Source organism: Phyllobates terribilis, unplaced genomic scaffold (genome assembly GCF_046119375.1).
Source record: "Phyllobates terribilis strain yellow unplaced genomic scaffold, ASM4611937v1 Scaffold_3__8_contigs__length_932513732, whole genome shotgun sequence".
NCBI lineage: Eukaryota > Metazoa > Chordata > Amphibia > Anura > Dendrobatidae > Phyllobates > Phyllobates terribilis.
The window spans coordinates 42,744,695-42,771,949 of record NW_027362763.1 but is presented as its reverse complement, the minus strand read 5'-3'; the positions used below and the strand labels follow the sequence as shown (position 1 = coordinate 42,771,949).

The window sequence follows — 27,255 nt, the reverse complement described above, 5'->3', positions numbered from 1 at the left end:
TGAAAATCATCATAACATGTTCTTGCTGTTCCTTGTAAGCTCCTGCCCACCCTTCCTATTATTTTTCGTTGCAGATTGCCTGTTGATTCATTCTCTTTTGATGCACACCAGGCAAATGAGGAGCTCTGGATCAGGATTTCGAAACCCAAACTTAGATTCTCACTTCAGTGCCGTAAAGAGTATAAGCCTTTTCTTAGTGTTACACGCAATATGCTTTATTTGTTCGAATCTGTATTTTTCGGGTAAGATATTTGACACTGTAAGGCTATGTGCCCACGTTGCGGAAATGAAGCAGAAAATTTCTGCTTCATTTCTGCATGTCCTCTCCCGGAAAAACGCATGTGGAATTTCGCAAGCGTTTATCGCGCGTTTTTCGCGCGTTTTCTACATGCGGAATTGCCTTGCATTTTTTATTGCATTGAAAAGGCAATTCCGCATGCAGAAAGGCGAAATTAATTGACATGCTGCAGATTTTTGTGTGCAACAAAAGCGCTGCGGAAAAATCCGCAGCATGGGCATAGAACTTGTGGATTCGCATTGGGGACCATGGGGTGCGGATTGACAAGCGTTTTACAAGCGTTTCTGCTGCGGAAATTCCGCAGAAAATACGCTTCTAAAACGCTACGTGGGCACATACCCTTACTGAATTTTTGATTATTTCAATTGTGATCTGCAGCCATCCCTCTCTGCACTCCCTGTACATCATCCCTTCTAACAATGAATCCCTTCTATCTTTCTATTGAAAAATCACAACGTGTAAACAGCATTCCAGGCAATCTGATGAAAAAAAAAACGGTGACAGTTATGACTGACAGTAAACAGTTATTTATATAGGCATAGCTTAGTTGGCATACAATTAGCATATCAATTAATCAATTTGATAAGTATAAAAGTGATATAATTATTGTGAGATACATATCGTGCATAGTAGTTCATTAAGCATTGTGCATAGTACTACATTCATTGAACAATAATATAGATCTAAAATATACATTAAACACATATGCATTATTATTATATATTATATCGCCATTTATTCCATGGCGCTTTACATGTGAAAAGGGGGAATACATACAAAAATAATTACAATGAACTTTAACAAAATGTGACAGCGACTGGAACAGGAGGAGCGAGGAACCTGCCCATGAGGGCTCACAATCTACAAGGGATGGGTGAGGATACAGTAGGTGAGGGTACAGCTGGTCGTGCAGTGGTATGGTGGAGCGAGGGTTACTGCAGGTTGTACGCATGTCAGAAGAGGTGGGTCTTCAGGTTCCTTTTGATGGTTTCCACGGTAGGTGAGAGTCTGATATGTTGGAGTAGAGACTTCCAGAGTAGGGGGGGAGCACAGGAGAAATCTTGCATGCGATTGTGGGAAGAGGAGATAAGAGGGAAGTAGAGCAGGAGATCTTGTGAGGATCGGAGGTTGCGTGCGGGTATGTACCGGGAAACTAGGTCACAGATGTATGGAAGAGACAGGTTGTGGATGGCTTTGTATGCCAGGGTTAGGGTTTTCAACTGGAGTCTCTGGGCAATGGGGAACCAGTAAAGGGATTGACAGAGAGGAGAGGCCGGGGAATAGCTGGGGGACAGGTGGATTAGTTGGGCAGCAGAGTTTAGTATAGATGCATGTTACAAATAATAATTTAAAGGTTGTCTTTATACTTTATATTGATGGACTTGCCTTAGGACAGGTCATCAATATCAGATCAATGGGGGTGCGACCGGGTATTGCTGATCCACCCTTTTTCAGAGGCCGCTTTACAGTTGAAAGAGCTATTTAGTTTGGCTCCACAAATGAGCACATCTGGCTTGCATTAAGAAGAGCTGTTCATCAGTGTCACACCCCAACTGATCTGATAATTATGACTTATCCTAAGGATAGGCCACTAATATAAAGTACTGGACAACCCCGTTAAATATAGTTACAGGGAACCTGTCATGTCCTGAAATGCTGTAACCTGCAGATAGAAATATGGAAAATTATGAAAGGTTCATAATAAGCTTTCAAGCATCGTTGTGTCAGTGGCTCCAAGATGCTATAAAATGAATAATCTTCTTACTACCTGTGAGGAGCTGCTGACTTACTAAAGATGATACTTTTCCAGCAACAGACCACCATTTTTGTCAATATTATTATTGTGTTTTATTAGTGATGTACTTGTTATGTTTTATATAGTTCTGCTAACTTGTCAGTTTGTGCACTAGATTCACTTGTAAAATGTCCAGCAGTCCACTAATCTGTATCTCAGGAGTATCTAACCATTGTTCCAACAGCCAATAATCTCATTATGTGTGTGTAGATTGTAGACACAATGGAGCCATCACCACAGGGGGTCTTACATGTAGTCTCAGATGAAGGCTTCTAGAATATTCTTCATTGTTTTAGCGAACAGTGAATGTTTAAGGGGAGGGTGTGATCACTGCTGGGATTCCAATTCCAATTCTGGGATGTATTAACAGAAGCATACAGTCTAGATCACGTGAAGTCATTATCGGTCTTTACTCCTCTTTGGTCAGACCTCATCTGGAATACTGTGTACAGTTTTGGGCACCACATTTTAAAAAAGACATAGACAAACTGGAGCAAGTTCAGAGAAGAGCGACCAGAATGGTGACTGGTCTGCAAACCATGTCCTATGAGGAACGGTTGCAGGATTTGGGAATGTTTAGCTTGCAAAAAAGAAGACTGAGAGGAGACTTAATAGCTGTCTACAAATATGTCAAGGGCTGTCACATTGTAGAAGGATCATCTTTATTCTCATTTGCACAAGGAAAGACTAGAAGCAATGGGATGAAACTAAATGGGAGGAGACACAGATTAGATATTAGAAAAAACTTTTTGACAGTTAGGGTGATTAATGAGTGGAACAGGCTGCCACGAGAGGTGGTGAGTTCCCCTTCAATGGACGTCTTCAAACAGAGGCTGGACAGACATCTGTCTGAGATGATCTAGTGAATCCTGCTTTGAGCAGGGGGTTGGACCAGATGACCCAGGAGGTCCCTTCCAACTCTACCATTCTATGATTCTATGATTCTATGACTGCTGACCTGGGAGGGGACTGATCCCAGTGAAAGAAAGGAGAGACATGTTTCAGAAATAGTTGGGTGGAAGGATTGAAGAAAGAGGATGGAGACCGTGGACTTGGAAGGATGGGTGGATAAACATGTTACCATTATGGATTATATCGGTTGGATTTAAACTTTCTTAAAAGGACTGTTGCTACTGTATAGAGGATCATGGACTGTAGCTGCAGACTACACTGGCTGGAGATACGAAATCTGTGGGCCAACCAAAAGTAGGGAGACAGTGAGTATGGTCTTATACAAAGCCAGTGGAACTTCTGAACCCAGATTGGGAACTTAAGGACTGAGAGAACTGTATTTTGGCCATTTACCTGGAATTTCTCTATTACCATGGCTGTAATCAATAAAATATTGTTGCATCGTTAACCTGCCTAGGTGATTACTTACAACCCACAACCTGAGATCTTTACACAACCACTGATAAAAAAAATTGCATAAATATTGCTACAGTGGATACAGAAAGTATTCAGACCCCTTTAATTTTTTTACTCTTTGTTTCATTGCAGCCATTTGGTAAGTTCTAAAAAGTTCATTTTTTCTCATTAAAGTACACTCTGCACCCCATCTTGACTGAAAAAAATAGAAATGTAGAAATTTTTGCAAATTTATTAAAAAAGAAAAACTGAAATATCACATGGTCATAAGTATTCAGACCAATTGCTCAGTATTGAGTAGAAGCCCCTTTTGAGCTAGTACAGCCATGAATCTTCTTGGGAATGATTCAACAAGTTTTTAACACCTGGATTTGGGGATGCTCTGCCATTCTTCCTTGCAGATGATCTCCAGTTCCGTCAGGTTGGATGGTGAACATTGGTGGACAGCCATTTTCAGGTCTCTCCAGAGATGCTATATTGGGTTTAGGTCAGGGCTCTGACTGGGCCAGTCAAGAATGGTCACATTATTTTAGCTGTGTGATTAGGGTCATATTAGGGTCATTGTCTTGATGGAAGGTGAACCCTAGGCCAAGTCTGAGGCCCAGAGCACTCTGGAAGAGGTTTTCATTCAGGATATCTCTGTACTTGGCTGCATTCATGTTTCCTTCAATTGCAACCAGTCGTCCTGTTCCTGCAGCTGAAAAACACCCCCATAGCATGATGCTGCCACCACCATGTATCACTGTTGGGATTGTATTGGGCAGGTGATGAGCAGTGCCTGGTTTTCTCCACACATACCACTTAGAATTATAACCAAAAAGTTCTAGCTTTGTCTCATCAGACCAGAGAATCTTATTTCTCATAGTCTGGGAGTCCTATATGTGTTTTTAAGCAAACTGTATGCAGACTTTCATATGTTTTGCACTGAGGAGAGGCTTCCGTTGGGCCACTCTGCCATAAATGCCCGACTGTTGGAGGCTTGCAGTGATAGTTGACTTTGTGGAACTTTCACCCATCTCTCTACTGCATCTCTGGAGCTCAGCCACAGTGATCTTGGGGTTCTTCTTTACCTCTCTCACCAAGGCTCTTCTCCCCCAATTGCTCAGTTTGGCTGGACAGCCAGGTCTAGGAAGACTTCTGGTGGTCCCAAACTTCTTTCATTTAAGGACTATGGAGGTCACTGGGCTCTTAGGAACATTGAGTAACTCAGAAATTCTTTTACAACCTTGGCCAGATCTGTGCCTTGCCACAATTCTGTCTCTGAGCTCCTTGGGCAGTTCCTTTGAGCTCATGATTCTCATTTGGTCTGACATGCACTGTGAGCTGTGAGGTCTTATATAGACAGGTGTGCGCCTTTCCAAATTAAGTCCTATCAGTTTAATTAAACACAGCTGGACTCCAATGAAGGAGTAGAACCATCTGAAGGAGGATCACAAGAAAATGGACAGCATGTGACTTAAATATAAGTGTCTGAGTAAAGGGTATGAATACTTATGACCAAGTGATATTTCAGTTTTTCTTTTTTAATAAATTTGCAAAAATTTCTACATTTCTGTTTTTTTCAGTCAAGATGGGGTGCAGAGTGTAAGTGAATGAGAAAAAAAATGTACTTTTTACAATTTACCAAATGGCTGCAATGAAACAAAGAGTGAAAAATTTAAAGGGGTCTGAATACTTTCCATGCCCACTGTATGTCTGGTAATTAGAGATGAGTGAATCTTTTAATTAATTCACCAGATTCACCAAGTTTTCTCAGTAAATTTGATTTACAGTGAATGGAAAATTCTCTAAAGCCTCCAACTACCCTTAAAAACATGTATGATGCTATTTTCTTTTGCTTGCACAGTGATCATTTTCACTACTGTGCTGTCACAGAGATAGATACTAGAGTTACAGACCATCCTGATTGAGTTCACCTTGTCGCGGTTGGATGGCTTTTACGCTTTTGTATCAAAAAATGTCAACTAAGTACCCTATGATTTTTACATGTGTTACTATATATTTATTTACTGGAGTGTTTTTACGCATTGCCTCTGCTCTAAACTATATTTATCTGTTAATGGCCATAGTGTGAATGTGCACCTACACATTACATTTATACTAACTGGCTTGCTGGCCCTTGTTTTTTTTTTGCTACACACTACAATTTCTACAGCATTTTATGGCTTTCTTTACCTATCTTTATGGATAAGCTATGAGCTGTCACGTCCTCTCACTATCCAGTTTAATCATAAAATGGCTGCTTCATTTCCTGCTTCTGCTTTTATACAGACTATGATAGTTTATCCTGATTGGTTACACTATAACGTGTAATGTAGTAGCTGCTAGTCATTAAGGGGAAGCATGCTAAAGGTCTGGTGAGTCTTCTCTCACTGATGCAGTCTTCTGAAATATGTAAATTATTGTCAGCTATTCTACACTATTCGTGTGAAGTGAATTTCAAATTGTTGGAATTTGCCAGGTGTCGCTCATCTCTACTGGTAATCTTCTTTATAGCCAAGTTATGTTTTTAATAAACCTAAGACATTTGGAACGCTCCAGCTTTCCATTCCCAATATCTTATACAGCTGTGTTTTAAAAAAGATGTTTTTTTCTTTACCCAAAGTCTTATATAATGATTTGATGGTATATTTTTTTCAATCTCAGGGTAAGAGTGTTGCCTTTTAAAGCACAATAATATATTTTATAAAAATGAGTAATGCCACTCAAGAATCAAGTTTTTTTTGTCCTTCAAATATGTTCTTCAAGTTTACAAAATTGATGGCCTGCCCACAGCTTTTTGTGTTTTCTCTTGTATAGCTCAATAGTTTTTGTAGTTTCATTACGTGGTATTGCAACTCAGTCCAATTAACTTGAAAAAAGTGTTATACCAGCAAACACCACATCCCCTTTAATCAGCAGATTGGTGGAGTCACAAAAGGCAGACCCTCACATATCTGATATTAATAACTGATCCTAAGGGCAGATCCCCAGATTTATAGTCCTCAAAAACTTATCTAGAGGCGTAGCGAGCATCTTGAACCCATAGGTCCTTCATGGAATTTTAAAATATTGTGAAAAGTAATAAGTAAAAGTTTTTTTGCCCAAAAATGTTGACATTTTGCCCAAATGTTTTCATTTCACAAGAGAAACAGGAGAAAATGGACCACATACTTTATTGTGCAACTTCTTCTGAGTGCAGGGATACCCTATATGTGGTCTGAAACTCTTGTTTCGGCACTTGGTAGGGCTCAGAAAAGAAGGAGCACCATTTTATTTTTGGAGTGCACAATTGTCTGGAATAGGTTACGGATGCCATGTGGCATTTGGTGAGCTGCGGATGTGACAAAACAGCAGAAACCCGCCTAATGTAACTCCATTTTGGAAACTACACTTGTCAAAGAATTTTTTTAGGTGTGTGGTGAACATATTAAATTCATTGGTGTTTCACAGATTTTTATAATTTTGGGCTGTGAAAATGAAAAATTACATTTTTTCAATGAAAATGTTGCTGAAGGTCCAAAGTTTTTATTTTCACCAGGGCAACAGGAAAAAATTAACCGCATAATTTGTTGTACAATTTCTCCTGAGACAGGGATAGCCCAAATGTGGTCAGAAATTCTTGTTTGGGCACATCGCAGGGCTCGAGGGGAAAGGAGCACTATTTGACTTTTGGAGCACAATTTTTCTTAGAATAGATTGTGGAAGCCATGTTACATTGACAAAGCCCCTAAAATGCCAAAACAGCAGAAACCCCCTCAAGTGACCACATTTTGGAAACTACACCTCTGGAGGAACTCCTCTAGGGGTATAACAAGCATATCACACCCACAGGTACTTCATAGAATTGAATAACATTGGGCTGTGAAAATGAAAAATTACATTTTTTTTCCACTAAAATGTTATTTCAGCTCCAACATTTTCAAAAGAGCTAATAGGAGAAAATGGACCACAGAATTTGTTATGCAATTTCTCCTGAGTACAGAAATGCCACATATGTGGTCAGAAACAACTTTTCAGGCACAAATCAAAGCTCAGAAGGGAAGGAGCACCATTTCAGAGGCAGATTTGCCTGGAATTAGTGTTGAGTGAGCACTAAAATACTCAGGTGCTCGAAGGTCGGGCCGAGCTCGCCGTGATACTCGGGTGCTCGACCCGAGCATCGAGCCCAATGTTAGTCTATGGGAGACCCGAGCATTTTTGCGGCGGCACCCCCGGCTGTTTTTTAAAAGTCTAACAAGTGCCCAAAGCGATAGTGACAGTGCTCAAAGACATGGGGACAGCATGGGGATCGCGCCAGGAAGCATTTCTGACCCCCAGGTCACTGCTGTCAACAACGTGGTCAGAGGTATTAAGCCACTTTTAAGGGCTCACAATAAAACGTTCAAAAATGAAACTGAAACTGCTTTCCTGTGAAATATGTTAAGGAAGTTCCTTTCCAGGGTAAAGACTTGTGTACAAGGTAAAATAAATACCCCCCCCCCAAAAAAAATACTCCTCCACACCTTGGGCTATGTCACAAGTAGCATTTTTTATGCGTTTTTGCACTTTTGTATTGCTTTCAACCGTGACAAATGCATTCACCGGGAAATGTCATTTTAACATTTTACAACCTTATCTGGCCATGTGTTGTGTGACACATGCATACAGTGCTGAAAAGATATGGGAACAGCATAGGAAGACCCCTGGAAGCATCTCTGACACCCAGGTCACTGCCTAAAAGTGTGCCCTTCAGAAGTCATCCTTGCTGCATCAGAAGATGCAGACTTGCAACTATCCCCGTGCAAGTCCTTGTCCCAGGGCAGTGTTCAATTGTACCTCCCCCATTCCATGCAATGCAAGTGCAAATATGCAGACAATCACCCACCCACCCCCAGGCTGCAATACCATACTGCTTGCTTGCACTTGAAATTGGGCCTTTTAGGCATGTGGAGGCGGAATCTGGCCACCACGTCATGGCTGCATTGGCAGCCTGGTATCCATACTCAGTCCCCAGCTGCCCAGCGGCCGGGTGTCCACACTCGGTCCCCAGCCACCAGGGAGCGGCCGGGTGTCTATTCTCGGTCCCCAGCCGCCCCACGGCCGGGTGTCCACACACGGTCCCCAGCCACCTCGGGGCGGCCGGGTGTCCATATACGGTCCCCAGCCGCCCCTATTTCTCCTGTCACCTTCCCACACACTTTTCTTAGCCTGGTCTGCTTTAGGGCAGCATTGGACGAGCCCACCAGAGAACCAGACTCCTCCGGTGGGCCCTGCTTCTCCATCAGGGGAGTTGAGAGTGTCAAGGTGAGGAGCATGATGATGATAGAAGTTAGCATCTGCTTTGTTTTCTTTTAATGCAAGCGTAAGTGTGCAGCTTGCCACCCACCCACCCCCAGGCTGCAATGCCATACTGCTCGCTTGCACTTGAAATGGGGCCTTTTAGTTTGGAGGAGGCCGAAGCTGGCTACTACCTCATGGCTGCTTCGGCAGCGAGGTATCCATACTCAGTCCCCAGCCGCCCGGCGGCCGGGTGTCCACACTTGGTCCCCAGCCACCAGGGGGCGTTACAAAAGACAGACAAGTGGGATGCTGACGCTAATGATGGCGTCATCGCCACTCACCATCTTGGTGGACTCCTCAAAGTTTGTCAGGATGGTAAATATGTCAGACATCCATGTCCACTCCTGAGGTATTATGTGTGGAGTCTGACCTGAATGTCGACGGCCTTGTTGCAGCTGGTACTCCACAACTGCTCTCTTCTGCTCACAAATCCTTTGCAACATGTGGAGGGTAGAGTTCCAACGTGTGGGGATATCACACACCAGTCGGTGTGCCGGAAGCTGCAAACGCTGCTGCTACACAGCAAGGGCGGCGGAAGCTGTAGCTGACTTGCGAAAATGAGCTGACAGGCGGCTTACTTTCACGAGCAAATCTGGCAACTCGGGGTATAATTTAAGAAACCGCTGAACCAAGAGGTTAAGCACATGAGCCAGGCAAGGTATGTGTGTGATCTCGCCTCGCCTAAGAGCTGCCACCAGGTTACGGCCATTGTCAAACATGACCATGCCTGGATATAGGTTCAGCGGTCTCAGCCACAGATCTGTCTGCTGTTTCACAGCTGTCCACAATTCACAAGCAGTGTGAGGTTTCTCACCTAAGCTTATGAGTTTCAGCACAGCCTGTTGCCGCTTGGCGGAGGTAGTACTGCAGTGCTTCCAGCTTGTAAGTGATGTGGTGATATCTGAGATGGAGGCTGAACATGAGGAGGAGGAGGAGGAGGATGATGCGCAGGAGCTGTACACTGTGAGGGCAACTCTGACTGACATAGGGCCCGCAATCCTCGGTGTGGCGAGGATGTGTTCCGTCCCAAGGTCCGACTGGGTCCCGGATTCCACTATGTTTACCCAGTGTGCCGTCAGTGAGATGTACCGTCCCTTGCCACAAGCACTTGTCCACGTGTCCGTTGCCAGGTGGACTCTCCCAGTAACTGCGTTGTTGAGGGCACGGCAGATGTTTTGGGACACGTGCTTGTGCAGTGCGGGAATGGTACACCGGGCAAAATAGTGTCGCCTGGGGACCGAGTACCGAGGGACGGCCACCTCCATAAGGTTGCGGAAGGATTCTGTCTCCACCAGCCTAAAAGGCAGCATTTCCAACGCAAGCAGTCGCGAAATGTGCGAATTTAGGACTGTGGCCTGTTGGGCGTTAGCTGCGAATTTCCGCTTTCGTTCAAAGGTCGGGGATATGGACAATTGAACGCCGCGGTGGGACGTGGACGTTGATGCTGTTTCTTGAGAAACTGCCATAACAAGTGAAGACTGAGAGGAGGGGGCATCTTTGCATGCAGTATGGACAGGGGATTGCCTTGCACACACAACAGGGGGTTCTATTGCACGCACAACAGCGGAAGAAGCAGTGGTGACACACGCTGACAATGGTCGTGGACCCTGGGGTTCACCCCACAAAGTCGGGTGCTTTGCTGCCATGTGCCTGATCATGCTGGTAGTGGTCAGGCTGGTAGTTTTGTCACCCCTGCTGATGATGGCATGGCAGGTGGTACAAATGGACTTTTTGGGGTTATCAGCAGAGTCTTTAAAAAAATTCCAGAATCTGGAAGACCTACAGGTTGTACTGGCAACATCCCTCATGTTGGTGTTACGGGGAAATGTTGCCTGCCTTCTGTGTGCGGCCACAACACTGCTTCTTCCTGCCTGTTGGGGTACTCTGCCTCCCTCACCCTGTGTGCTGCTGGCATCGCTCTGCATATCCTCCTGCCACGTTGGGTCAGTTATGAGATCATCCACCACCTCCTCCTCTTCCACTTGCGCACCACGATCCTCCTCCTCACTTCCTGGCAATTGTGTCTCATCATTGTGCACTTCTTGTGACAAATTGCCAGCGTCGACTTCCTGTGGACGTGGCTGTTCAAATATTTGAGCATCGCTACATGGGATCTCCTCTTCCACCACTTCAAGCGAGCAGGCGAGGGGCACAAATCTGGAAATGGACCAGTGAACAGCTCTTCCGAGTGTCCAAGTGTGGGATCAGTTGCTGTCTGATGACACTCGGCATGGTGGGAGGAATTAGCATTAGGGTGAGGAGGAGTATGCGGTCGAGACTCATGGCTACTAAGAGTTGACCGTGTGGAAGACAGACCGGAGGTGGTGGTGCTCAGGTAACTGGAAGTATTATCTGCTATCCAATTAATAACCTGTTCACACTGATCAGTTCGCAATACTGGTGTTGTTCTGTGCTTCCCTAGTAATTCGGTCAAGAAGTGGGAGCGAGAAGATGTGGCTGTTGGTTGTGGCACATTTTCACCTTGGCCACGGCCTCTGCACGCACCATCACCAGAACGTCCACTTCCACGTCCTTTGCCACGCGCCTTGCCCATTGTAAATGAAGTAAAATAGCTTACACTTGCACTATCAATGGAAAAAGGGTAATAAAAAGTAGATTAGAACCGTGGAAGAGGAAAACCACAGTTCTATTTCTCTGGCCTACACCCGACTCTTTTAAACAATCTGAACAATCAGGGAGAAACTATTACTGTTTTTCTTTACAGAAAAAATACCAAAAGCTGAATAATACAGATTTTTTACCGTGGAATGGCAAAACCACAGTTATTGTTTACTGGGGTATACCACAAAATTTTAAATAGATATATTTGTGCCTGAACAGTGAGCGACACACTCAAACTGTTTTTTTTTAGATACAAATGGCCCAAAAGTGGATAATATAGAGGTTTGAACTGTGGAACTGCAAAACCACACTTGGATTTCTCGGGCCTACACCAGACTATTTTCAACAGATATATTTGTGTCTGAAAAATCAGACAGGAGACACTACTGTTTTTCTTTACGGCACAATATGCAAAAAAGCAGGATAATACAGAGATTTGATTCGTGGAACTGCATAACCACACTTAGATTTCTCGGGCCTACACCAGACTATTTTCAACAGATATATTTTTGTGTCACAACAGTCAGGAGACACTGCTGTTTTTTTTACAGCAAAAATTGCCAAAAGCAGGAAAATAGAGATTTTTTGCCGTGGAACAGCAAAGCCACAGTTATAATTTACTGGTGTATACCAGACTTTTTTAAATATATATATTTGCGGCTGACCAGTGAGCGACACACTCAAACTGTTTTTTTATAGATACAAATGGCCCAAAAGTGGATAATACAGAGATTTGACCCGTGGAACTGCAAAACCACCCTTGGATTTCTCTAGCCTACACCAGACTATTTTCAACAGATATATTTGTGTCTGAAAAATCAGAGACACACTTTTTTTTTTTTGGGGGGGGGGTGACACCAAAAGGTTAATAAGACGGGTATTTGAACAGTGTGAAGGAGGAAAATTAAAAGAGGATTTAGATGAAAATAAAGATTTTTCCTTGCCCCCGAGACCTGGAGCTAAGTCCAGCAATTTCAGCAACAGGAGCACACAGGACTGTATTGCAGCGTTTGCTGGTATAACCATGGCGTCTCCTATACAGCCTGCCTGCCTGCCTGATATCTGGGATGGAAATTAGTCCTGAGAAGGACTGTTTGTTTGATCTGGCAGCCTTTAAAGACCCTACACTAACTATTTCGCAGGATATATCTCTCCCTAAATCAGCAGCACTGTTCCTGTACTGTCTGATCTAGAGCGACTGTGTCCAAGATGGCGGCGCCCGGTTTTAAATACTCGAGGTGACGCTGTGCGGCCAGCCAATCACTGTAATGCCCACAAACAACATGGCTACGGCATTACAGTGACTGGCTGGCAATCCCTGCAAGTTCATTGGCTCTGTAAAGAGCGCCAAACATGCAGGGCGGAGACCCGAGCTCCCGCCCGAGTAACCCTGAAATGCTCGGTGCTCGTCGAACATCCCGAGTAGCGTGATGCTCGGGCGAGTACCGAGCACTGTCGAGCATGCTCGCTCAACACTACCTGGAATAGTTTGTGGGTGCCATTGTCATATTGGCAGAGCATTTAAGGTGTCAGGACAGTAGGACCCCCCATAAATTGCCGCATTTTACAACTTCACGTCTTAATTAAATCATCTATCTGCATAGTAAACATATTGACACCACCTGTGTTTCACAAAATTTTATACCATTGGGCGGTAAAGAAAACATAATTATGTTTTAACCAGTAAAATGTTATTTTAGCTCCAAATTTCACAAGGGTAAATAGGTAAAAAACATGGCAATACCCCATATGTGGCTGTACAGTACTGTTGGGCCACACAGCCAGACATGGAAGGAAAAAAGCTCTATTTGACTTCTGTAGCACAGATATTCATAGAATAGTTTTCAGACTCCATATACAGAGCCCCTAAGTGCCGGAAAAGCAGAAATCTCCCTAATTGAACCCAATTTGGAAATTAAACCCCTCTGGAAAATTATCTACAAATGTAGCAATGATTTTAACTCCATGGGTGTTTTCCAGAAACAAACAACAATGGATGCTGCAGAGTGAAAATGCAAATAAGTCATTGTAGCACCAGTACATTGTAGTGCCCAGTATGCTGTAGTGCCCAGTACATTGTAGATCTCATACATTGTAATGAACGAACTTTGTGACGAGCTCGTGCAAGTAGAGATATGCACCCCATAAATTAAGTGTGCTCTCCTTGCTACAGTAATGCTACACATGTGGATGGCCACTGCGATTTAGGAAAACTGTGGGGATCAGAAGGGAGGAAGGCTTTTGGATTTGGGAGCACAGATTTAGCTGGATGTCTTTTGGTGGGAGCCATGTCACTTTTCCAGAGCCTTTGTGCTACCAGTAAAATGTAAGCCCCACTATATTTCTGTTAACAGATGATGGACCTGAGTGAGGACTTGTTTTTTGTGGGTTGAATAGAAGCTTTTATTTGTGACAGTTTAGGGTACAGAACATTTTGGATCAATTCACATTTATTCTGTACTCTATGCTGAGCAATTACATTGGAGTTTCCATGTAAATCTACAAAATACTTGAATCGGATGAAACCCCGGAGGGATCCAAAGAGGCAGCAAAGATACTCTGTGTGGCTTCTGTTCAGTTGTATTTGGCTTTTAAGAGGTGCAGAAAACTGTGGTTGACTGTGCTTTTATGCAGGCCTAAAAAGATGGACATGGTCGAATCATAGACGTATGAATCATGTATTTCAGAGATTTGCACAAAAACCCCAGTGTAAGTGCTCAATGCAGAGCATAGGATAAATGTGTGCAATCACAGCAATGCCAGATTTATATTGTTTTTTTATGTTTGGCTACTATCATACACTATAAAAACCTTTTTTTTTTCCAAAAAAGAGTTTTTGCATTGGCATATTATAAAAGCTATAAGTTTTCTATATATCAGCCGATAGTCATGTGTGGGCTTGTTTATTGTGGAATGAGTCGGAGATTTTATTTTTACCATTTTTGGGCACATAACATTTTTTGATCACTTTTTTATTTTATTTTGATTTTTGAGAAGTAGAATGAAGCAAAAACAAACAATTCAGGAATTGTTTTTTTTAAATGCCGTTCCCTGTCTGGTAACATTGATAAGAAAGTTTCATTCTTCAGGTCAGAAAGATTACAACGATACCACATGTATATTTTGTTTTCTGCGGAACAAGATAATGGTTTCAGCGATACCATTTTTATTTACATTTATTTTATTATCTTGTTTAATTCCTCTTTTTTGACAAGTTTTTTTTTGATGGTGTTCACTGCAGGGGATAAATAGTGTGACAGTTTTATAAAACAGGCTGTTCCGGATGTGGTGATACCAAATATGTGCAAATTACTAGTTTATTTTTGTTTTTACATAAATATGTGTATTATTGGGATAATATTTTTGTTCTTTTTTTTTGTGAGGCTTTGCTTTTTTTAACAATATTTTTGTAATTTTTTTCTTAACTTTTTTACTTTACTTTAACTTCTGTTTGTCTTATCACTAGTGTTGAGCATTCCGATACTGAAATATCGGGTATCGGCCGATATTCACTGTATCGGAATTCCGATACTTAATTCCGATACTTTTATAATATCGAATACCGGAATCGGAAGTTCCCATAATGCCTGCGCTCTGCAGTGTCTGTGAAGGATGACAAGCTGGATGGCAGCGCTCAGCTGCGATCCAGCTTGTCATCAGAATGCCATCCCAGCGTGGGAGAATTCTCCTGATTGTTTAAAAGCCGGCGCGCGGTAAAAAGCCGCCGGCTTTTAAACAATCACGCAGCCCCATACTGCTTCCCCGCAGCCTCCCACCCCGATCCTCCGCTCCCCTCGCCACCTCCAATCCCAATCGTAAATTAGGATCGGGCGGGGAGCGCAGCACCAAGGAGCGAAGGACCCGGGCGGGGAAGCCGGCAGTGAAAAGACTTCACCGCCGGCTTTCCCGTTCTGTGCTGCGCTTTCCCGCCGGTTATTTCAAATGAACAGGTGAGGTATCAGGTGATGCCGATCAGCTGTTCATTTGAAGTAGCCGCGGTGCCCTCAGAGGGTTCATGTGAGTTCATGCTTGACTGCATGAACTCACATCAACTTTCCCACGGCCGCACAGGTCAGCCTCACCTCCTGGACCCGTCATGATTAGTGTGTGTGCGGGGTGTGTGTGTGTGCGGGGTGTGTGTGTGTGCGGGGTGTGTGTGTGTGCGGGGTGTGTGTGTGTGCGGGGTGTGTGTGTGCGGGGTGTGTGTGCGGGGTGTGTGTGTGTGCGGGGTGTGTGTGTGCGGGGTGTGTGTGTGCGGGGTGTGTGTGTGCGGGTGTGTGTGCGGGGTGTCTGTGCGTGCAGGCAGACATAGACCGATGTGACACTACTACTCCCATCGGCCTATGTCTGTCCCCCGTCCACTCCTGCCAGCAGGATCAGCTCGATGGGAGCAGTAGTTCCCATCAGCCTGATCCTGCTATTTAAATTGCCCTACTGTGTCCCCAATAAATTTTAAATACATGTCATTGGTGGCCAGTGGTTACCTAAAAGAAATTAGTTCATACATTACCTGTCCCCGCCGATCGCCACCTAAAATAAAGTAAAAAATAAAAAACTACACCTATACTCACCTAGACACCTAATTCCCCGAAGCCATCGATCTCCTGTAATAAAATATAAAATAATAAACCACAACCTTATCCTTACCCCTCCGTAGCAGTCCACGAGTGTCCCACGAAGATCTCCAGTTTAGAGCAGCCACATAGAATGTGACCGCTCTGAACCGCTGCCGCCGCTAGAATGACTGGGCCGTAAGGGTTCACCGGAGTTCAGGCAGCGCTGCTCCGGTTAGCTCCTTTACGGCACTGCTGTATAGTGAGAAATTCCCACGGTACAGCACTGCCGTAAAGGAGGTCTCCGGAGCTGCGCTGCCTGAATGCACTCCGGTGACCTCAGTCAGTGGCTCCCGCTGCCGGGAGCGGACGTGTTCCCGGCAGCGTGAGCTTACAGCAGCCATGCACAGCTGTCACCATCTCCAGATGTGACAGTTGTGCATGGGAGATCAGCGCAGGAACGTGGACAGGTAACTATTTTTTTTTAGTAAACTAAGAATTAAATAAAATGGTGTTTTATTTCAAATAAATTATATTTTTCTGGGTGTAGTGTGTTTTTTCTTTTTAACACTTTGTAGGTTAGTAATGGGGGTGTCATATAGACGGCCATCATTACTAACCTGGGCTTCATGGCAGCTGGCGCTGACATGAACCCCACCACTATTACCCCCTGCCACCGCACCAGGGCAGCGTGGAAGAGCGAGGCTAAGTGCCAAAATTGGCGCATCCTATGGATGCGCCATTTCTGGGGCGGCTGACGGCTGGTGTTTCTAGCCTGGGAGGGGGCCAATATTCATGGCACCCTTCCTGGGCTATTAATATCAGCCCCCAGCTGTCTGCCTAGCCTTTGCTAGCTATTAAAATAGGGGGGACCCCACGTCATTTTTTTGGGGGGGGTCCCCCATTTTAATAGCTAGTAAAGGCTAGGTATTCAGCTGGGGGCTGATATTAGTAGCCTGGGAAGCTTCCCAGGCTTCAAACATCTGCCCCAGCCGTCTGCTTAACCTCCGCTAGAGACTAAAATTATGGGGGATCCCACGCCATTTTTTTTTTAAATAAATCCTTTATTTTAACACTAAATGACATTTGAGGACTTAATAAAGATGCAGTCCCTAAATTATTATTTATTTTTTAATAAATTTTTCCCAAAACTTTTGACGTGGGCTTCGCCATATTTTTGTATGCCAGCCAGGTACAGCATCCAGCTTCTATGAACGCGCCATTTTCCGGGGCGGCTGCGGACTGCAATTTTCAGCGGGGGGGGGGGCAGAAAGCTTGGGCCTCCCTGCGCTGCAGATTCCATCCCCCAGCTGCCTAGTTGTACCTGGCTGGACACAAAAATAGGGAGAAGCTCCACGTTTTTTTTTTTTTAATTATTTCATGAAATTCATGAAATAATAAAGAAAAAAAGGGCTTCCCTATATTGTTGTGTCTGGCCAGGTACAAATAGGCAGCTAGTGGTTGGGGGCAGCCCGTTCCTGCCTGCTGTACCTGGCTGGACACAAATATAGTGTGAAGCCCCACGTCAATTTTTTTTAAATTATTTCAGGAAATTCATGAAATAATTAAAAAAAAGTTATGTGGGGCTTCGCCCTATATTTGTGTCCAGCCAGGTACAGCAGGCAGGAACGGGCTGCCCCCAACCACCAGCTGCCTATTTGTACCTAGCCGGACACAACAATATAGGGAAGCCCTTTTTTTCTTAATTATTCCATGAATTTCATGAAATAATTAAAAAAAAAATGTGTGGCGCTTCGCCCTATTTTTGTGTCCAGCCAGGTACAACTAGGCAGCTGGGGGCTGGAATCTGCAGCGCAGGGAGACCCAAGCTTTCTGGGCCCCACCCGCTGCAAATTGCAGTCCGCAGCCGCCCCGGAAAATGGCGCGTTCATAGAAGCGCCATCTTCTGGCGCTGTACCCAACTCATCCAGGGCCCTGGAGCGGTGGCTCACTGGGTAATAAAGGGGTTAAGGCCAGCTTGGCATTATCAGCTGGCCCTAAGCCCGAAATTCATGGGGTCACGCCAATATTAGACATGACCGCCATGAATTTCTAGTAAAGTATTTAAAAAAAACACAAACACCCAGAATAAAGTCCTTTAATTGAAATAAACACACAATTCTTTATTGTTCTAAATTAAACCATACTTACCGCCACGCCCATTCCAGCTGAAGCCAACGATCTCCTGCAATAAAAGTAAAATAATAAAGCAACCTCATCCTTACCTTTCCATGGTTCCCAGGACAGCTTCAGCTCTGCTACATCGAGATGACAGGCTGGACCGCAGCAGAACGCTGCCATCCATCCTGTCATCCCGCGGACACTGAGAAGCGCAGGCATGCTTGCGCTCCTCAGTGTCTCTCTGTGACATCATCCAGATGAGCCGAGGTCATGTCCAATGAATTCAGCTCACCTCATGCACGTCACTGACAGCGTGGGAAAATTCTCCTGCACTCAGCGCTTCAGCGTGAGAATTCAGCAGGAAATTCATGAAATAATTAAAAAAAAATTGACGTGGGGCTTCGCACTATATTTGTGTCCAGCCAGTTACAGCAGGCAGGAATGGGCTGCCCCCAACCACCAGCTGCCTATTTGTATCTGGTTGGACACAACAATATAGGGAAGCCCTTTTTTTCTTAATTATTCCATGAATTTCATGAAATAATTTAAAAAAAAAATGCGTGGGGCTTCGCCCTATTTTTGTGCCCAGCCAGATACAACTAGGCAGCTGGGGGCTGGAATCCGCAGCGCAGGGAGACCCAAGCTTTCTGGGCCACCCCCGCTTCAAATTGCAGTCCGCAGCCGCCCCAGAAAATGGCGCGTTCATAGAAGCGCCATCTTCTGGCGCTGTACCCAACTCATCCAGGGACCTGGTGCGGTGGCTCACTGGGTAATAAAGGGGTTAAGGCCAGCTTGGCATTATCAGCTGGCCCTAAGCCCAAAATTCATGGGGTCACGCCAATATTAGACATGACCACCATGAAGTTCTAGTAAAGTATTTAAAAAAACACAACACCCAGAAAAAAGTCCTTTAATTGAAATAAACACACAATTCTTTATTGTTCTAAATTAAACCATACTTACCGTCACACCCATTCCAGCTGAAGCCAACGATCTCCTGCAATAAAAGTAAAATAATAAAGCAACATCATCCTTACCTTTCCATGGCTCCCACGACAGCTTCAGCTCTGCTACATCGAGATGACAGGCTGGACCGCAGCAGAACGCTGCCATCCATCCTGTCATCCCGCAGACACTGAGAAGCGCAGGCATACTTCCACTCCTCAGTGTCTGGCTGTGACGGCATCCAGATGAGCCGAGGTCATGTCCAATGAACTCAGCTCACCTCATGTACGTCACTGACAGCGTGGGAAAATTCTCCTGCACTCAGCACTTCAGCGTGAGAATTTTCCCACGCTGTCAGTGACGTGCATGAGGTGAGCTGAGTTCATTGGACATGACCTCACCTCATGTATGTCACTGACAGCGTGGGAGAATTCTCACGCTGAAGCGCTGAGTGCAGGAGAATTTTCCCACGCTGTCAGTGACGTGCATGAGGTGAGCTGAGTTCATTGGACATGAACTCGGCTCATCTGGATGACGTCACAGAGAGACACTGAGGAGCGCAAGCATGCCTGCGCTTCTCAGTGTCTGCGGGATGACAGGCTGGATGGCAGCTTTCTGCTGCGGTCCAGCCTGTCATCTCGATGTAGCAGAGCTGGAGCTGTCCTGGGAACCATCGAAAGGTAAGGATGAGGTTGCTTTATTATTTTTCTTTTATTGCAGGAGATCGTTGGCTTCAGCTGGAATGGGCGTGATGGTAAGTATGGTTTAATTTAGAACAATAAAGAATTGTGTCTTTATTTCAATTAAAGGACTTTACTCTGGGTGTTTGTGTTTTCTTTTAACTTTGACTATGGGGTTAGTAATGGGGGTGTCTTATAGACGCCTCTCCATTACTAACCTGGGCTTGATGTCAGCTGGCATTATAAGCTGACATCAACCCCAACCCTATTACCCCCTGCCACCGCACCAGGGCAGCGTGGAAGAGCGAGGCTAAGTGCCAGAATTGGCGCATCCTATGGATGCGCCATTTCTGGGGCGGCTGACGGCTGGTGTTTCTAGCCTGGGAGGGGGCCAATATTCATGGCACCCTTCCTGGGCTATTAATATCAGCCCCCAGCTGTCTGCCTAGCCTGTGCTAGCTATTAAATTAGGGGGGACCCCACGTTATTTTTTTGGGGGGGTTCCCCCATTTTAATAGCTAGTAAAGGCTAGGTATTCAGCTGGTGGCTGATATTAGTAGCCTGGGAAGCTCCGTGGGTATTACCCCCTTCCCAGGCTTCAAACATTTGCCCCGGCTGTCTGCTTAACCTCCGCTAGAGCCTAAAATTAAGGGGAACCCCACGCCAATTTTTTTTTAAATAAATCCTTTATTTTAACACTAAATGACAAGTACAGTAAGCAACACTGTCACTGTACTTCATATATATGTGACTGACATGTTTCTATCTATCTAATCTATGTGTGAAGCTCTATTCTTTCTGTTATAAATTGTCGGGTACCGCTGCTGAATTGCCGGCCGGCTTTTTTAAAGAGACGGTGCACGAAAACACTAATATTTTTTTTAATAAATCCTTTACACTAAATGACAAGTACAGTAAGCAACACTGTCACTGTACTTCTTATATATGTGACTGACATGTTTCTATCTATCTAATCTATGTGTGAAGCTCTATTCTGTCTGTTATAAATTGTCGGGTACCGCTGCTGAATTGCCGGCCGGCTTTTTTAAAGAGACGGTGCACGAAAACACTAATATTTTTTTTAATAAATCCTTTACACTAAATGACAAGTACAGTAAGCAACACTGTCACTGTACTTCATATATATGTGACTGACATGTTTCTATCTATCTAATCTATGTGTGAAGCTCTATTCTTTCTGTTGTAAATTGTCGGGTACCGGTGTATGCCGCTGATGAATTGCCGGCTTTTCATGTCATTCTACATTATTCTTAGTTGTTTTACTTCATGTAGAATTAACCTACAAGGAAAGAAAGGGTTTATTTTCATTCCGATATTAGTGTCCCATTGACTTGCATTGGTTTCCGGTATCGGAATCACCGATATCCGATACTTTTTGGGTATCGGCCCGATCCAATCCGATACGATATTTCCTGATATCGGAAGGTATCGCTCAACACTACTTATCACTGATCTCTTGCATTGCAATATAGATGCACTGCAATGCATAAGTCCTGAAGACTACACAGGCAGATCTTCTGTTAGACCCTGTCTGTGAATGGGTCTAACAGGCCACCATACCTGGTGCACCAGGAGGTCATTGATTGGCCTCCGAGTGCCATGGAAACCTTCGGCTCCCCTTGATTTCATCTCGGGGGTGTTGAGACCCCTCTCTCTCACAACCGTCTAAATGCTGTGAATACTATTGACTATAGCATTTGTAGGGTTAATCAGCAAGGGACAATGAGGGCACCGGCACTGACTGTTACTGCAGGAGCTCATCTGACAGCTAAGACAAGCTCCCGGCGATGACCATGCAGGGAAGTACTGATGTTTCATGCTGTGATCGGTTAGTCAGATTGACTGAACGATCACAGTGATCAGGGAGCGAGGACCGGTGTAATTGGTCCCCACATCTCTAGCAGTGCGGGTCTGCTGTCGGTGACTTCCGCCAGCATGGAGCTGTCTTTGTGTGCTTTCACACTGTGAAAGTTAAAATGCATGACAGGTATAGCTTGTCATGATACGGGAGCTGGAACCTGTTCATGTCATGCTTTACCTGTAATTTAAACAGTCACATATTTTGATCACCAAAAATCATTTGACAGCTACTGTTTGGGAGAAGAAAGACATCCCTTCGATTGACATCATCATTGAAAGAATAACAACACATAATATATATGAGCACATTAGGAAGCAACACTGATTGACAATAAATTTCACATGCTGTTGTGCAAATGGAATAGACAATAGATGGAAATTATTGGCAATTATCAAGACATCCTCAATAAAGGAGTGGTTCTGCAGTTGGGGACCAAAGACCACATCTTAGTACCAATGCTTTTTGACTGATGTTTTGGTCACTTTTGAATGTTGGTTGTGCTTTCACACTCGTGGTAGCATGAGACGGACTCTACAACCCACAGAAGTTGCTTAGGTAGTGCAGCTCATCCAGTATGGCACATCAATGCGAGCTGTGGCAAGAAGGTTTGCTGTGTCTGTCAGTGTAGTGTCCAGAGGCTGGAGGCGCTACCAGGAGACAGGCCAGTACACCAGGAGACATGGAGGGGGCCGTAGGAGGGCAACAACCCAGCAGCAGGACCGCTACCGCCGCCCTTGTGCAAGGAGGAACAAGAGGAGCACTGCCAGAGCCCTGCAAAATGACCTCCAGCAGGCCACAAATGTGCATGTGTCTGCACAAATGGTTAGAAACCGACTTCATGAGGGTGGTATGAGGGCCCGACATCCACAGATAGGGCTTGTGCTCACAACCCAACACTGTGCAGGGCACTTGGCATTTGCCACAGAACACCAGGATTGGCAAAGTCGCCACTGGCGCCTTGTGTTCTTCACAGATGAAAGTAGGTTTACACTGAGCACATGTGACAGACGTGACAGAGTCTGGAGACGCCGTGAAGAGCGATCTGCTGCCTGCAACATCCTTCAGCATGACCGATTTGGCAGTGGATCAGTAATGGTGTGGGGTGGCATTTCTTTGGAGGGCTGCACAGCCCTCCATGTGCTCACCAGAGGTAGCCTGACTGCCATTAGCTACCGAGATGAGATCCTCAGACCCCTTGTGAGACCATATGCTGGTGCGGTTGGCCCTGGGTTTCTCCTAATGCAGGACAATGTCAGACCTCATGTGGCTGGTGTGTGTCAGCAGTTCCTGCAAGATGAAGGCATTGAAGCTATGGACTGGCCGCCCGTTCCCAGACCTGAATCTATACATCATGTCTCGCTCCATCCACCAACATCACGTTGCACCACAGACTGTCCAGGAGTTGTTGGATGCTTTAGTCATAGTCTGGGAGGAGATCCCACAGGAGACCATCCGCAACCTCATCAGGAGCATGCCCAGGCGTTGTAGGGAGGCCATACAGGCACGTGGAGGCCACACACAATATTGAACCTCATTTTGACTTGTTTTAAGGACATTACATCAAAGTTGGATCAGCCTGTAGTGTGCTTTTCCACTTTAATTTTGGGGGTGACTCCAAATCCAGGCCTCCATTGCTTCATAAATTTGATTTCCATTGATGATTTTTGTGTGATTTTGCTGTCAGCACATTGAACTTTATACAGAACAAAGTATTCAATGAGAATATTTCATTCATTCAGATCTAGGATGTGTTATTTGAGTGTTCCCTTTATTTTTTGAGCAGTGTACATCTAAACTAACAGTCCTTCTAAGGACTAATTCAGATGCATATATTTATTACTGGTGATAGCAGGAGTTAGGCAGGCAGAGTTTGTGGACACTGTATACAGCAGAATAAGGTCCATTGCACGTTCTGTCTTCTGCTGTTACTTGTATCTATAGCCCTAAATATCAGGGCTAACTTTTTTGTTGTTGCTCTTAATACTGATTATTTGATTAAAAAGCAATACAGTACACCATTCTACATCTCCAGTTGCTTGTTAGCAGAATACAACCAGATTTTTTTTATTTTATTCACATTGCTGTATTGTGGAAGCAGACAAACTTGTCCATCATCAGACGTGATCCGATATTACTGCGGTAATATGCGTGACATTTTTTGGAGCGTGCCAAATATTACACTTCAGTTAAAGTCTGCCGGTTGTGTGTTGTTCAAACCTATTCACACTTGGTCTCTGACCACTATCATACTAATAGGCCACTGCCTAAAACCGTGGTAATCAGACAAGAAAATGTGCTTTGTATGTAAGAGGGTAAGGAAAAATTTAACAAGCAAAAAAGTAAAAAATCAAGTCATCCCAGGCTAAACAAAAGATCTCCTCCTCCAATGGTTTTGTAAGTGGTTCTGTATAAATCTATCTGCTGAAATATTTTCATACTCATCCTGCCATATCACAAATTTGCATGGAAATGAAAAAGATGCTTGGAATTTACATGTGGAATAGACATGAAATTTGTATAAAGTAGATGTATAACCAGATCATTACATAAAGGCTTCTTCCCTGCAGACGAGACGCACTGTAATATCGATTATGATGACTCTGAAGACACCCGCTGCCCGGTATATTTTTGCAACTGTCCTGTATACTGAGTGTATTGTCGGGATCATAATGAATCTCTTCATTGTGGCTGCCAATTTCATGAGATGGAAAACCGTGAAATCTCTTCATATTGGTGATACAATCCTGAGCTCTTTGGCCACTTCCAGAAGCTTGTTCCTCTTCAATGTCTTTGTCACTTACCTTCCTCCTGTACGTGTTATGTGGGTAAACAAAAACCTTCAGGTCTTGTCTGCAATGTCGGCAGTCTCAATGTTTCTTCATTCTACCAATCTCTGGTTTACCACCATCCTCTGTGTCTTCTACTGTGTGAAGATTTCAAGCTACAACTGGAAGTTCTTTAATTTCCTGAAGACCAGGATCTCAACCTTGTTCCCAAGATTCCTCCTGGCTTCTCTACTGATTTCCATATTTTCCAGTCTACCATTTGGCTGGTGCATTTATGAAATACAAATACAGAATCCAATAAATTTTGCAATGGAAAATATGACTCTACCCAAAGTTGGGATATATGAAAATCCTCATAACAAGTTCCTGCTGTTTCTTGTAAGTTCCTGCCCACCATTCCTAATATTTTTGGTTGCAGATTTCCTGTTGATTCATTCTCTTTGGCAGCACACCAGGCGGATGAGGATATCCGGATCAGGATTTCGAAATCCAAACTTGGAGTCTCACTTCAGTGCCGTAAAGAGTATGAGCCTCTTCTTAGTGTTACACATAATATACTTTATTTGTTCAAGTCTGTATTTTTCGGGTGATGTATACAATAGTGGATCTGAATTTTGGATCAGTTCAATCGTGATCTGCAGTCCTCCCTCTCTGCACTCCCTGTACATCATATCTTCCAACAGTGAACTAAGAAAGACATTTATTTCAATGTTCCATATTTTTACATGCTGTGGTCAAGAACAGGAAGAACAGGAATTGTAATGTACTACATTTTCTTAATTATACTTTTTATTGTAATATTGGTAGATTTTTCTATCTATCTATCTATCTATCTATCTATCTATCTATCTATCTATCTATCTATCTATCTATCTATCTATCTATCTATCTATCTATCATTTACAGAAAAACCACAGTGTGTAGGCAGTTACTCCAGACAATTCTGATGCATAAAAAATGATACATTTGCCCATGAACATAATGGCAACATTTTGACAATGCTTAATTAGCATACATTGAACATATCAATTAATAAAAGTGACATAATTACAATACATAGTGTGCATAATAGTACATTAATTTAATAATAATATTGATATAAAATATACATTAAACACACATGCATGGGACATAGAATCATTAAAGGGCTTGTCCAGTATATTGATTTATATTGATGCCCCTCCATTATGATAGGTCAACAATATCAGATCAGTAGCGGTGTGACCGGGTGCTGCAGATTCACACGTATTCATCTGAATAGGGGGTGGATCTGCAATACCTGGCTGAGGCCACTATACAGTTGACAGAGCTGTGAAGCTACACTCCACAACGGGGCACATTCAGAAGAGATGATTGTCAGGGGAGCCGGGTGTCACACCCCAACTTATCTGACATTGATGACATCCTAAGCATAGGCCATAACTATAAAGTTCTGCACAACCTTTTGAATATAGGTAAAGGGCTAGTCCAGTCTAAATTGATAAGTCTGCAGTCAGTCTGTGTAACTGCAGACTTATGAATCCTCCCAGTACACACTGTAGGATGAGGAGATTTGCTGGTTTCTGAGACAGGACCATCGGGTACGTATGTGTTTTGCCTACTCCTGGCCACAGCCCGCCTAGTGAGCGCAGCTTCGCTCCATGCGCATGTATTGAGTGAGGCCAAGCTGCATCTAGAGACGCGACCGCCCAGTAGGCATGATCGTCCAGTGGGCACAGCCTTGCTCAATACAAATGTATGGAGCAAGGACACACCCGCAAGACAGGCTCTGGCATATGTGTAACGCATATGTACCCGCCAGGCCTGGCTCAGAAACTGGAGAATCCCCGAAGCGCACAGTGCATGCACTCGGGGGATTGATAAGTCTGTAGATATTCAGCCAAAAGTTTACAAAATATAATAATAATACCTCACCTAAGCGCTTACCTGTCCCACTGCTATTGCGGTCCACCGTTTGGTTCTCTTTGAGTCTTCCTTTACAGGTCCCCTGTCACATGCATCCTCTTTGGCCACTTTACTCTATGCTGGGGCTGCAGACTTTGATGTCACTGTGCGACGTGCCATTGCAATTTACGTCATAGCGTCACAACGAGCATCCCAAAAGCTACTGACCAGACCTTGGACGATGCACGCCAGAACTTTGTCATGCCACGACATACTCCACGATGGCACAATGGCCTAATCAGAAACTAGAATGAAATGGTTGAATATGATGAGTGCATGGGTGAGGGGAAAAGAAGAGGCACGGAGGACCAGATGGAAGGCTGCATTGCCGTGGGACAGGGTAGCGGCACATTGAGTATTTATTTTTAAATTATTTTTTATATCCTACGTTCATTATGCTCTGAGGTCTAGTGTTAAATCTGATTGGCTGATTGATTCATCTCTACTAATGATAATGTGGTAAATCACTAATCAGAGGACCTCATAGAATTTTAAAAGTCCCCCAAGTACAACTAAATCATCCTGGATCATTCTCAATAAAAAAACTGGCAAAGACTAAACTTTTTGCCTCTTTCTTTTTAATTTGGCTATTTATCTACTTTTTAGATTTGTGTGAAAATCTGATGTAGTTCTAGATCAAATTTATGCAGAAACATAGAGAATTCTGAAAGGTTCACAAACTTTACCCTATTCTCTTTTGTTCTCATTTTCCCTGCTGTGCTGTCACAGAGATACATGTAGATAATAGCAATAGGAACCATCATTATTGGGTACACCTTATTCCGGTGGGATGACATTTAAACTTTAAAATGTCAACTAAGTACGCTACGATTTCTACATGTGTTATTATTTATTTACTTATTGCAGTGTTTCTACACATTGTTTCTATTCTAGGGTATATTTGTCTGTTAATCACCACAGTGTGTTTGTGCACCTACATATTACACTTGTTTTTGGCTT

At 44.0% G+C, this 27,255-nt stretch overlaps 1 protein-coding gene across 1 annotated transcript; it reads left to right on the top strand.

Annotated features, from left to right (window-relative positions):
- Window positions 1-24,120: 24,120 nt before the first annotated feature.
- Window positions 24,121-26,297, top strand: LOC141257911 (taste receptor type 2 member 9-like). Its single transcript, XM_073672918.1, has one exon. The coding sequence runs from the start codon at window positions 24,157-24,159 to the stop codon at window positions 25,111-25,113; it is 957 nt and encodes a 318-aa protein (XP_073529019.1). The 5' UTR covers window positions 24,121-24,156; the 3' UTR covers window positions 25,114-26,297.
- The last annotated feature ends 958 nt before the right edge of the window (window positions 26,298-27,255 follow it).